The sequence below is a fragment of the Mytilus edulis genome, chromosome 9 (assembly GCF_963676685.1).
Source record: "Mytilus edulis chromosome 9, xbMytEdul2.2, whole genome shotgun sequence".
In the NCBI taxonomy this organism is placed as follows: domain Eukaryota; kingdom Metazoa; phylum Mollusca; class Bivalvia; order Mytilida; family Mytilidae; genus Mytilus; species Mytilus edulis.
In genome coordinates this window covers 26,792,650-26,806,250 of record NC_092352.1, presented here as the reverse complement: position 1 = coordinate 26,806,250, position 13,601 = coordinate 26,792,650, and the positions used below count along the sequence as shown (strand labels likewise).

Sequence of the window (13,601 nt, the reverse complement as noted above, 5' to 3'; positions counted from 1 at the left end):
AAATTTTTTTGAGAGGATTAATATTCAACAGCATAGTGAATTGCTCAAAGGCAAAAAAAAACTTTTAAGTTCATTAGACCACATTCGTTCTGTGTCAGAAACCTATGCTGTGTCATGATCAACTATTTAATTTTAGATTTAAAAAGTTTGAAGAAGAAATCTATAATTGATTTGTAAAATCTTGACATTTGTTTTGTGTAAAAAAAAACCATGTAATGTCAAAAATTTGATCACAATCCAAATTCAGAGCTGTATCACGCTTGAATGTTTTGTCCATACTTGCCCCAACTGTTCAGGGTTCGACCTCTGCGGTCGTATAAAGCTGCGCCCTGCGGAGCACCTGGTTCATTGTAATATATGCTCAGATACTCAAGTCATACAACAATATTACACCTGTCAAGTAAATAACATAACTTTTGCAAGGTGCAGGAATTTAAAATCTGTTCTTAAAGTTTAAATGATGTCATTGTTAAAGTCATCTTTAAAAATTAGAGTTATCTCCCATTGTCCAGAATAGTTGAATCAATTTATTGACAATGCAATATTTAATTTGACGTCCCACTGATTAATTAACGCAATCCTACCGTTCTGTGCTTACAAACACTTTGAATGATTACCGTTCTATGCTTACAAGCACTTTGAATGATTACCGTTCTAGAGTTATGCACCTTTACAAATGGAGAAAGTGTTGAATTTTGTTTCCGCCTCTTGAGTTTACCTCAACCAAATGTTATAAAACTTATTCACAATGCTTAATACCACAACGCACAGATCAAATTTGAATTTCGGTGGCGTCACATTTATCAAGTCAGGAATAGGACAGTTGTTATCCATTCGTTTGATGTGTTTGAGCTTTTGATTTTGCCATTTGATTAGAGACTTTTGGTTTTGCATTTTCCTCGCAGTTCAGCATTTTTGTGATTTTACTTTTAACCGTTTGAGACTCGTTTTCGTTTCCTTACTATAGTTTGTCCCAACCAAATGGTATGAAACATATACACAATGCTTATTACCACAAAACACAGATCTATGGAGCTTGAATTTCGGTGGCAAGTTGTATGTAAGCGGGGGATTCATCTGTATCCATGGGGACACATTCCCCATTTACCTTTAAAATATCATTTCGAAAAACCACGTAATCAGTGAAGCATCCATTGTTAAAGTGTTTATCCTTAATTTGATTGTCTGTATTCCCTGCGACAAACATCTCAGAAGGCAATACATAGGGATTCCAATCTCAGAATGCAATACATAGGGATTCTAATCACCAACGACGGCGTAAACTAGTAATGTTAAAGCATTATATTTCTGGGGACGTTTATTCTCTACCAGATATAATTAAATTTCCATTGTCCTCGACGAATTTTTTAATGATTCAACGACTGTCCCGAAATTTTATAGATTTTTTGTCCTGTGAATACCTCGCTAATAAAATCATAAAAATATCTAGTATATCTATCTATAATACTAAAATGACGAGGTCCAATTTGTCAGCCGTCATCACGTAAAAACAATGAATCAAAGAATTCAACTTTATATATAACTAATATAGTACAATCCTGTTGATTAAAAATTGCACCACTCCAGACCCTTTTGTTTTCCACATAATTAATATTACCAATAATTAAGAAGTTCCGGGTCGAATCCGATACCGATACCAATAGTATATTAACCTGTTACCCATTACCTTATCTGTACGTTCCGCATCTGACAGGCGGAGCACCAAACGCTGTATTTAGGATTTTGCTATATACACGGTTCGTCATCACAGGGTTGACACTACTAAATTCATGACTTTATCAAATGACAATACCAATACTAAAATAAGGCTCACGCATAGTTATATTCTTTAATTCAGTCACAGACCCGCGATATCACGGGTGTGTTCTAGTATATTTGTATTATTCAAGGTATACATATCCGATACTGCATTTCTTGTATAAGTGATCAAGGTTATGTTTTCGTGATTAAGTCTATATCTGAGATACTGTAAGGAATAGATTTTTGGTGTGGACTGACAAAGATGTACTTGTTGTGGATTGATTAAAAGATGTATATATCCGACTTGCAGGATTAACCTGACCTTGACCTCATTTTCATGGTACATAGAATAATGTTTTTTCCTTTTGTTAGTTTATGAGATACTATAAGCATTAGGTCATATATATGTTTTGTATATGGAATGATTATGATGTGTTTATATGACCTTGACCTCATTTTGATGGTTTATCGGTCCAAGTAACTTTTTTTGTGGTTTGTAGTCTGTTGTGTAATTTAAGCAAATCATATGACCACTATGTTAAGTGTGTGGAATCGTTGTAGTTTCAGTGCACCTTTCTGTCTAGCAGGGTTCATTTGACATGGACCACATTTTCATAGACTGTGTGCGATACTGCCGGTAGTAAAATATAAGTTCAATCATGACAAACTAAAGCAGGCGAGACATTGCAGATGGTACTCTTGTTTATTAACAAATATATAGATTTTAAAAAGTTGCTTTCGAGAAATCATTGCCTAGTTAATAATGCAGTTATCCTCCATCGACCAGAACTGAATCGTCTAATGGGGAGGCTGCTGATTTTCTATATAAACAACATAAGGGTCAATAATGTTATAATGTAACTTATAGGGTAAGATGAATACAGGATTTAAAAAAGGGGTTTGAGGGCATAAACCATATACATAACTCCATTTAGGGGACCGCCCGCAATGCCCGCTGAAATTGCCCACTGAAATTTACATTTAGCACAGTTCATAATACATCACAAGAATATTAAGAGTACAAGACGTAATGTACAAATCATGTAGTTGCAGAGTCCACTCTCTTCAGTGTCCTGATTTTTTGTCGAGCCTGCAACTTTTGTTGCAGAAAGCTCGACATAGGGATAGTGATCCGGCGGCGGCGGTGTTAGCTCACTTCTTAAAAGCTATATATTTTAGAAGGTGGAAGACCTGGATGCTTCATATTTTGTATATAGATGCCTCATGTTACGAAGTTTCCGTCAGTCACATGTCCAATGTCCTTGACCTCATTTTCATGGTTCAGTGACCACTTGAAAAGAAAGTTCAGAATTTTTGTAACGTTGAATTCTCTCTTATTATAAGTAATAGGATAACTATATTTGGTATGTGCGTACCTTGCAAGGTCCTCATGCCCGTCAGACAGTTTTCACTTGACCTCGACCTCATTTCATGGATCAGTGAACAAGGTTAAGTTTTGGTGGTCAAGTCCATATCTCAGATACTATAAGCAATAGGGCTAGTATATTTGGTGTATGGAAGGACTGGAAGGTGTACATGTCCAACTGGCAGGTGTCATCTGACCTTGACCTCATTTTCATGGTTCAGTGGTTATAGTTAAGTTTTTGTGTTTTGGTCTGTTTTTCTCATACTTTATGCAATAGCCTATTAGGTCTACTATATTTGTTGTATGGAATGATTGTAAGGTGTACATGTCTAGCGGGCATGACCTCATTTTCATGGTTCAGTGGTCAAAGTTAAGTTTTTAAGTTTTGATCTTTTTATCTAATATTATATGCCAAAGGTCAACTATATTTGGTGTATGGAAATATATTATGATCTATATGTCAGTCCCGCAGGTTTTATTTGACCATGACATCAATTGCACGGTTCATTGAACAGTGTTAAGTTTTTGTGTTTTGGTCTATTTTTCTTAAACTATAGAAGAAGAAGAAAAAGAAGATGCTTTATTTCCATAAAATGGGCTCACAAGGAGCATAATATAATATCATTGTAACATAATATTCTTTTACAAATATAATAAACAACACATAGTTACAAACACAAATAAGGAACAACAGTTTTCACATATAAGTAATAGGTCTACTATATTTGTTGTATGGAAGCATTGTTAGCTGTACATGTCTGCCTGGCATGGTTCATCTGACCTAGACCTCATTTTCATGGTTCATTGGTTTCTGTTTAGTTATCTTGGTTAAAGTTAAGTTTATGAGACAGTTGTAATAAAGCTTTATACTTAGGACAATCAACAAAATAATAATGATTAGTATAGAAGGCGAGACATTTCAGCGTGTGCACTCTTGTTTAAAGATTTGAATGGCATACATAATAACTCATAACTGTTAACAAAGTTATAGATATCTGTTTGATTCATTGCAGTATGTCATTTCGCGTCTTTAAGTTGAAAAATACGGGAGAGTGTTTTTCATGTTTAGACTATGGTTCTCGTTGGCAGTTAATTTAAGGAAACATTCGCTGATCAATGTTCAGAGTGTATGAATCGTCCAATCAGAATTTATTCTATTTGCACGTGGTATTGCTGAAGCGTAACGCGTATTTTACCAGAACGCCCGAGAAGAACGTGCAAATAAATATTTCTTTTGTACTTACAGGATGTCTAGTTAATGGCCATGCCAGCGTCGGATTCTACATGTGATTCAACTTCACAACCAAAAGATTATATGCAGGCATTAGACGAAGCTGATCCGAACAACGAGTTTAATCGGAATTTTAATCAGAGTTTACTTGGGTTAAAGGCACTCAACAGTCAGACGGGGCACGATTTAGACTTTAGTGAATATCTAAGTCTAAAGATGGAAAAGAAAGAGGATGACTTGGTCATATTGGACGACACACCAACAATTCTTCAGAAAAATGGAAACGACCTTGACCTTCTCTCAATGCCGAAAAAATTCACAATTAACGATAGTATCAGGAATTCATTCAAGGATATCATGACAAATGTCAAAAACGTTAAACTGAAACCCCAAGATAATTCAAATGATGCCAACAGTCTCGGAAATCTCTTAGCTCAAACAAAATCTATAGGATTGGAATCCCGCAATAAGTGTAATATTATCAAGAACAGTAATTCACTAAATGGTATGACAGAGAAGCATTTGGGAAACAATTTATTTGAAAACTTAAAAGACATTCAGGGTACACAAGAAACCTCAGACAAAGTTTTAAATAATTCAAGCGTGAAGACAGGTATGTATTGTCTGAGAAAACTCCTGTACTTACTATATTGATAGAATTTATAAACCTTCATTTGTCATTAATACATATGTACATGAAAGCATTTGAAAAGTTCAGAGATTTCCATAAACACAATTAGAATGTTGGGTGTATAATGCTACAATTGTTTGATTTTGCAAAACTTACAAATACAACATTTAAGAAAATGCAATTCCTTAATCTTTCGCATCAAGATACTTCAACAATTAACATAAATACAAAAAATTTGTAAGGGTTCCACCGAACCCAGTGTCTCGCCTACATTTGCTGTAAATTGCAGGCTCAACAAAAAAGAGGAAACAAATCAATAAAAATATTCCTCTTGATACTATCTTTTGATTGTAAGAAGCTTCTGTCCAAGTTTGGTAAAAATGCAGGATAGTTTATGAATATTATAAATGTTTTAAAAACTTTTAACTGCAGACTGTATGTTATGTTAACTGGAAGAAAAACTAAGTCCATTTATAAGTAAAATACAGATACACAGGTACAAAGTATTAACAAAATTTCCTTCTAGATACTAGCTTTTGATCATAAACAAGCTTCTGTCCATGTTTGGTTCAAATTAAAAATAGTATAAGAAAGTTATTAAAATTTGTTGAAAATTAACCACAGAGTGAATGTGTTGTTTCCTGGCAGAAAGTCCATTTATACATGTAAGTAAAATATGGAAAAAAAGGGATTTATTTTTTTACAAAATTTACTTCTGGATACTATCTTATAATCATAAACAAGCTTCTGTCCAAATTTGGTACAAACCCAGGATAATAGTTTAAGAAAGTTATTAAAATTTTAAAAACTTTAACCACAGAGTGAATGTAATGTTTCCCCGCAGAAAAACTAAGTCCATTTTAATATAAGTAAAATATGGAAAAAATGAAATTTTATTTTTTCAAAATTTACTTCTGGATACTATCTTATGATCATAAACAAGCATCTGTCCAAGTTTGGTAGAAATCCAGTATAGTTTAAGAAAGTTATTAAAATTTCAAAAACTTTAACCACAGAGTGAATATTTGTGGACGACACCGAGGCAGACGGAATGTAGGATCGCTTAGTCTCGCTTTTTCAACAAGTCAGGCTCGACAAAAAGTGACCTTAAAATGAACTCATTGAATTTGAATCAGTATTAATGATGCAATGAACTTATTGAATTTGAATTGGTGTTAATCATTGTTAATGATGTAATGAGACATTGCATTTTGAATCATTGTTAAAGATGTAACGAGTTTGAATTTGAATCAGTGTTAATGATGTAATGATACATTGAATTTAAATCAGTGTTAATTTTGCAATGAAACATTGCATTTGATTCTGTGTTAATGATGCAATGATACAAATGCACATTGAATTTGAATAATTGTTTATGCTGCAATAATACTTTGAATTTGATTCAGTGTTTATTATGTAAGACCATAATAAAGAATAGGTTTGGTTGTCCTAATCCTACCTACCCAGAAAAAAGCTGCCTACTCGAAATCTTATATTGTCCTGATGTGAATTTTTTTGTTAATCAGTAGAATGAAGAGTAAAATAACATCTGACACATCAATTTCTCTGTTTTTAGAAAATGCCTACCTACCTACACACTGTCTTTACCTTTGGGTAGGGTTTTGGCAAACAAAAATATTTTTAAGTGTGGCCTAATGAGACATTGCATTTGAATCAGTGTTAATGATGCAATGATACATATGTACATAGCATTTGATTCAGTGTTTATGATGTAATGAGACATTGAATTTGAATCAGTGTTAATTATGCAAAAAAACATTGAATTTGAATCAGTGATACAGTGATAGTGATGCAATGAGACAAATATGAACACAAATGATGAAGATGGAAAATTGTTAGTGATTTTGTTTTTTTTCTTCAAAGATTATCAACTCAGTTTCAACAAGTGTTCAGAAAACTATACATGTCTAATAAGATTATCTATGAGCATAATTGTTTTTAAAACATCAAGTTTAAAAAAAAAAAGGTATTTCTTACAATTATCCCCCCCCCCTTTATGTTAAAAAATATTCCTAAGAATGATATCACTTCACACATATTTTATATGCCTTACAGTGGATACAAACTCAAATCCAGATGTTGTAGAACTTGATGACTCCATTGAAGATGAACTTCTCAAGTGTAATGGAGACTCACAGTCACAAACCAAAAATTGTGAAGATGATTTGGATAAGAAAGAGGAAGATAAACTTCTACAGATGGAAGTTGATATGGACTTAGATAGTAAGGGCAACACAGCTGATCTCAAAGAAGAAAATAAACTTTTAGAGTTAGACAATGAGAATTCTAACCATAGTGTGACTAGTGTAAAAAGTAATCACAGTATAACTAGTGTAAAAAGTAATCAAAGTGTGAAAAGTAATCACAGTATAAATAGTAATCATAGTATGAAAAGTAATCATAGTGTGAAATCAGAAGCAAGTGTTAAATCAATAGATAGTGATAAATCTGTTAAAAGTATTCATAGTGTGAAGTCTGTAAATAGTGATAAGTCTGAAAAAAGTAATCATAGCATCATTTCAGAAACTAGTGTTCATAGCATAAGTTCAGTTCATAATAAAAAAAAAGATGATATTTCAATTCAAAGTGATTCAAGTAATCATAGTCATAACTCAGACATTAGTGAACCATCTAATACGAATCATAGTCTTAACTCTGAAATTAGTGTTAAATCTAATAGTAGTACAAAATCTGACATTAGCATTCATAATGGAAAGCCAGAAGTTTATATTTCTAGTACAAAATTAGACATTCACAATGAATCTAGCAGTCATAGCATTAAATCGGACTCGAACGACCAATCAACTTGTAAAGTTGTGGAACCTGAGTCAAAATGTGATAAATTAACAAAAGTTGAAAATGATCTTACAAATGATGATGTCACAAAGTCTGCAAGAAGTGAAAAAGACACTGATAGTCAAGACGACACAAAAGAGATGGATGTTTTGGAGCCTTCAGAAGATAGTCAAGATGCAAAGTCCATGGCAAGCTCCATATCTGATGATAAAGAGGAGAAAATGGATATTGATTCTGATGAAGAGAAAGATGATGCTCTATCTTCAGCAAAAAACTCATCTGATTCCAAAGATACAAGTGATAATGAACAATGCTCAATCAAATCAGAAAGCTGTGATTCAGACTTAAAATCAAATAATAAAGGGTCGGAAAAGTGCAAAATTGAAGAAAATGAAAATGACACTAAAAGTGATGGATCTGATAGAAAGAGACCTGCAGAGTCAGAAGACTCAGGGTCGCCAGAATCAAAAAAATCTCGTTTAGATGAAGTTATAGGTAAGCTAGGAACACAAATAGGGATTCCATTAGATAAAGTGAAAGCCATGGAGGAATTATCAGACACTGATGCAAGTCACCTTGACAGTGAAGTGACAGAGTCAAAGTCAGAGGAAACTGAAACTTCATCAGATACAGATGTAGATGAGGAAGATGATGATGATGATGTTGCTGAAATGAAAACACCTGTAAAATCTCCAAAGAAAAGCAGGAGAGTTTCTCGAAAGGTAATTGATATTACAAAATTTCTCATCAATTTTATTTTAAATATTAATTATTTTCTATTTAAATGAAAATGAAATGATGTGGTATCGTTGAGTCCAAATAAAAATACTAAACCTGTTAGTTATGTCAAAGGATAATTTCACTATAATTCTTTTCAATTCCATGATTTTAAATATAAAAAATTTCAAAATGGGAGTTTAAATTATTGCGTTTACATCGCATTTTAAGCAAAAATAAAAAAGTTTTTTATGAATTATTCGACATGAGCATGTACATGTAACTGAAACAAAACTGTTTTATAGGAATTATCAATGCTAGTAAAGGCCAAGGTCATGTTGTATTTGAGAACATACAGAGATGAAACTATCAAAGATCTCCACAGAAAGATTGATGACCTTCAAAGCAGCAATGAAATGTGGAAAAACAAAGCTAGAGATCTGGAAAGAAAAATGTTAGAACTAACTGTGCTACAACAAAAACATGAGAAACGGAAAGCAAAAACTGCAGCACTCAGGGTAAGTGTTTTTGGTTTGTACTAACACCATTTCATCTATTTAATATGGTGAATCTGACCATGACCTCATTTTCATGGTTCATTGATTAAGATTTTGTGGTTTAGGCTGTTTCTCAGATTTTTTATAAGGTCATCTATTTTTAATGTGCTGAATGACAGAGTAGTACATGTCTATCTGGCAGCATTCATTTGACCTTGACCTTATTTTCATTGATCAATGTGAAGTTTTAGTGGTTTGGTTTGTTTCTCAAGCAGGTCAGCTATAATGATGAATGTAATGATTGTTTAGTGTATATCTCTGTCTGGCAGGGTTTATCTGTCCTTGACCCAATTTACATGGATCATCCATTAATGGCATAATGTTAAAATTATATGATACTTGTATTAAAACTTATCTTAAGAACTTTCAAGCATTGTTGTGGTAATATTATGAAGAAGTTTGGAAAAAGAAGAACACAATTTTCTTCAAAATCTACAATGATATTTTTTTTGCATGTAAACAAATATGTAAATTTCACTTGTAGCAAATTAGCACAAAATCCATTGGTGTACAGGTGGATGAAAACAAAGTGGAAAAGGTATGTTTTACTTTCACACATATATTTGGCTAATTTATATCCATTGCTATGTGTAATAATTGTAATATAGAGCTTTAAATTTAACTAGTGAGGGTTTTAAAATTTTTCTTGGGGTTATTGCTATATATATATAACATAAGTCAAAAAATTATTAATATGGGTACTGGTATAATTTATAAGAGGAAAAGTCTAAATGGCTAATGTTGTCTGAAAGAAGAATGTCAAATATATTGTAAAGTTCTACATTAAAAGCTGTGTTATTCCTGTAAATTCAAATTGGATGTTTGAAGGCCCTTTATAAGAAGGAATCTTCAGAGTTCGGACACCCTTTCTTCTTCAGCAATATATTGCTGCATTGTTTATTTTAAATAATTTTTTTTTTAGAAATGACCCATGTTAATATTGGTGCAATTTTATCCCGAAATATTTCTTCTTGAAAAATCATTAACAGTTAATCTGACTACACATATAAAAAAAAATGGGAAATTTAAAAATCAAGATTTTCAATGAGAATGATTAGTTTTGGCACAACTTTTTGGAATTTTGGGTCCTCAATGCTCACCAACTTTGTACTTGTTTGGTTTTATAAATATTTTGATCAGAGCGTCACTGATGAGTCTTATGTAGACGAAACTCGCGTCTAGCATATTAAATTATAATCCTGGTACCTTGGAATACTGTTTACACCCATTTGATACAAAAAAATATTATTGATAAGAAATTATTTGAATTCCAGCAACCAATAGCTTCTCCTACACACACCATGGTAAGCTTGCATTAATAAGTTCTGAATTTTGGATGGTTTTATGTTTATTCTGTGGTAAACTACCTGGATTACAACAATCAAGATATAAAAAATATACAAACCTTTTTTCATACAGTATAATAAAGTAGATTTTGCTATCTCTACTGTACAAATTTTAATATTTATGTAACATTTTAAACTAAAATAAAAATTAATTTAATGTCGAAATACTATGGCAAAGTTTAATAGTGTGGCTTGCTTGTAAAATATTTAAATTTAAACTTCTACATGTGAAAAATAAACAAACAACATAGAAATGATCTGTATATAACAAGAGGCATGTAATCCAGATAGTTTACTTTTTGGTCATTTGATGGTATTCAATAATAGTCACATATATAGCTACTGTAAACTCAGAAATGTATCTTTTAATATTGCCATTGTTGATAAAATGGATATAAATTTGATATAAGTTATTACAATTTTGGGAAATGTAGTATAGAAAAATTTCTGTTGCTATATTTGCACAAATTAAATTATTGCAAAAAATTTCTGATTTTACAGTAGGTTGAGTTGCAGATTATCCAGTTTAAATCATACATTAGAAAATAATCAGCCAAAATGAAAATTTGTTTGTTTTTCTCACTCCTGCCAAGTACAGAAAATGTTTTGGTGCTTTTTTCCTCCATCAATTCAAAAACTTTTGGGCATCAGACTTTGCTTCAGCAGTTATGATAAGTCTGGCTTGGAGCAAAAATCTTGTTTCTTTTCGAAATTAAAAATTCTGACCAAGAGTGAGGAAACAGACATATATTTTTTTTTTTTTGGCCTATAACCTATGAAAATGTGACATAGGAGTGATGTCCAACATGTCCAAAGTCTGAATTATTTCTACTATATATCCATAATATAAAGTGTGAAACAGATACCAAATATACCATTTAGCAGCTAGTATTATAGCCATACTCTGGAAGAAATTATTATATGTAAATTGCATATCACTAGTTAACTCTCCTTAAAATTGATTTTAGAAATGTGGATAGTGTGTTAAATTTCCTGACTGATAATTCATGTGTGTGGACATGTTAGTCATAACATGCATGTGAAAGTATTGACAAGATCTCAAAATGAAGCCATTAATAAAGCAATTATGTATTAAATGCAAGAAGTTTGAGTCTTATAGGATAAATTCAAAATGTAATGTACTAATCTGACAAACCAATGACATGTGAATATTTGATAAATTATAATCACTTTGTTAAATATTGTGTTACTGTTGAAAATAGGAATCACATTCAAATTCATTGTCAGAGATTATCAGAAAAATGTTCAGGATCTCAATTTTGGCATTAATAATAAATTCGTTAGAGGTAAAAAAAGAAAAAGAAAAAAAAAGTCATTTCTAGAAAATTTGGTGTGATTGTGCGCTGGAAAAAGTAACTTATGTAACAAGTCCACAAAACATAGAATGCTGAAAAATAGGATGAATTTTGAGGTATCCTTGATGAGTTTCTACAGTTAATGCATGAACCAAACAAAACTAACATTATTATCTAACAGGTTGTTGCACTTTATCTTCAAAAATATATTTAACCTTTTAAAATCATTTAGAATCATTCTTTCTAAAATTGGCAGATCAGACAGACTTTGTAATCAGTATTGTAGGTTATCTTTTTCCAAGTAGCTCACATATAGTGTAGCGTGAAGATATAAAACTATTGTAAATTTAATTCATTCTTTTGTGTAATCCATATACATTTAAAAGGCAGTCATTCCAAAACTTACAGGATCTAGCTGCTGATCAGCCAACTTTAAATATTGAAAATATTGAAAACGGATTAAAAATTAAACATTAGATAGCAATCTGTGCTCAAGTGGGAAAGTAATGATCCCATGTGGAGAAATACATTTGTTGACCAAACTGCTTTCAATATTGACCTATAATGTTCCTGAAACTAAAAATGTTGATAGTAGTAGTTGTAGTCCTAATGATGATCCATACCTCAAATCATGGCCGACTATATTACTATAATAGAATTGAAATTTAATAAGAAATTTTGATAAAAAAAAAAGAAGGGCAAATTGTTACCACACCTGAGGAATATTAAAGGGGTCTGTGGTATACGACACACTTAACAGTAATTTCATAATGTATGCATTGTAGATATTTGTAGCTGCTCATCTGTAAATTTTAAAGATGTTTTTCAGTGTTTAAGTAAGTTCATGTTATTTGTCTTATATACCTGCTTTGTAGTATCAATATTTAGCCAGATAGAATATTATTGAACTTTATCTTGCAGAGTAAAGGAATTGCTCAGCAGCAAAGTCAAAATCAGACAACACCAAATAAAAGTGGAACCAAAACACCACCAAGATCAAGTGCTCCAGTTGTTTGCCAGTCTCCACAAGGAACACAAGTGCCTGTCATGATCCAGTCACCTCCAGCTGTCACGAGACAGTTAATACCTATCACCTCCAACCTTACAAGACCCACTTATAGTGTCACAACACAGTCACAAATAAAACAAGCTTTAAGTGTAAGTAGCCAATCACCTCCAACCTTACAAGACCCACTTACAGTGTCACAACACAGTCACAAATAAAACAAGCTTTAAGTGTAAGTAGCCAATCACCTCCAACCTTACAAGACCCACTTATAGTGTCACAAAACAGTCACAAATAAAACAAGCTTTAAGTGTAAGTAGCCAATCACCTCCAACCTTACAAGACCCACTTACAGTGTCACAACACAGTCACAAATAAAACAAGCTTTAAGTGTAAGTAGCCAATCACCTCCAACCTTACAAGACCCACTTATAGTGTCACAAAACAGTCACAAATAAAACAAGCTTTAAGTGTAAGTAGCCAATCACCTCCAACCTTACAAGACCCACTTACAGTGTCACAACACAGTCACAAATAAAACAAGCTTTAAGTGTAAGTAGCCAATCACCTCCAACCTTACAAGACCCACTTACAGTGTCACAACACAGTCACAAATAAAACAAGCTTTAAGTGTAAGTAGCAAATCACCTCCAACCTTACAAGACCCACTTATAGTGTCACAACACAGTCACAAATAAACCAAGCTTTAAGTGTAAGTATGACTCATTAATATGGTCAAACTGTAGAAGGGTAATTTTTAGGCTGGCCAAATAATTTCATAATTTAAACATGGTAAAAATCAGTGATCCTAAATTCATTTGATATGTCATCTGCAAGGACAGAATTACAGAAT

The 13,601-nt window shown here is 32.3% G+C and overlaps 1 protein-coding gene across 6 annotated transcripts in view; it reads left to right on the top strand.

Annotated features, from left to right (window-relative positions):
• The window catches only part of LOC139487948 (activating transcription factor 7-interacting protein 1-like), a 52,573-nt gene that overhangs the window by 35,235 nt on the left and 3,737 nt on the right, over window positions 1-13,601 (top strand). For 4 of the 6 annotated variants that reach the window (XM_071273206.1, XM_071273207.1, XM_071273210.1 and 1 more), the window contains 6 exons: window positions 4,374-4,971; window positions 7,066-8,528; window positions 8,829-9,041; window positions 9,565-9,618; window positions 10,355-10,384; window positions 12,664-12,900. In XM_071273206.1, the coding sequence (XP_071129307.1) occupies window positions 4,386-4,971; window positions 7,066-8,528; window positions 8,829-9,041; window positions 9,565-9,618; window positions 10,355-10,384; window positions 12,664-12,900 (2,583 nt within the window). In that variant the 5' untranslated portion in view covers window positions 4,374-4,385. The remainder of the gene's footprint in view (window positions 1-4,373; window positions 4,972-7,065; window positions 8,529-8,828; window positions 9,042-9,564; window positions 9,619-10,354; window positions 10,385-12,663; window positions 12,901-13,601) is intronic. The other 2 variants (XM_071273211.1, XM_071273212.1) reach the window with 1 other exon arrangement.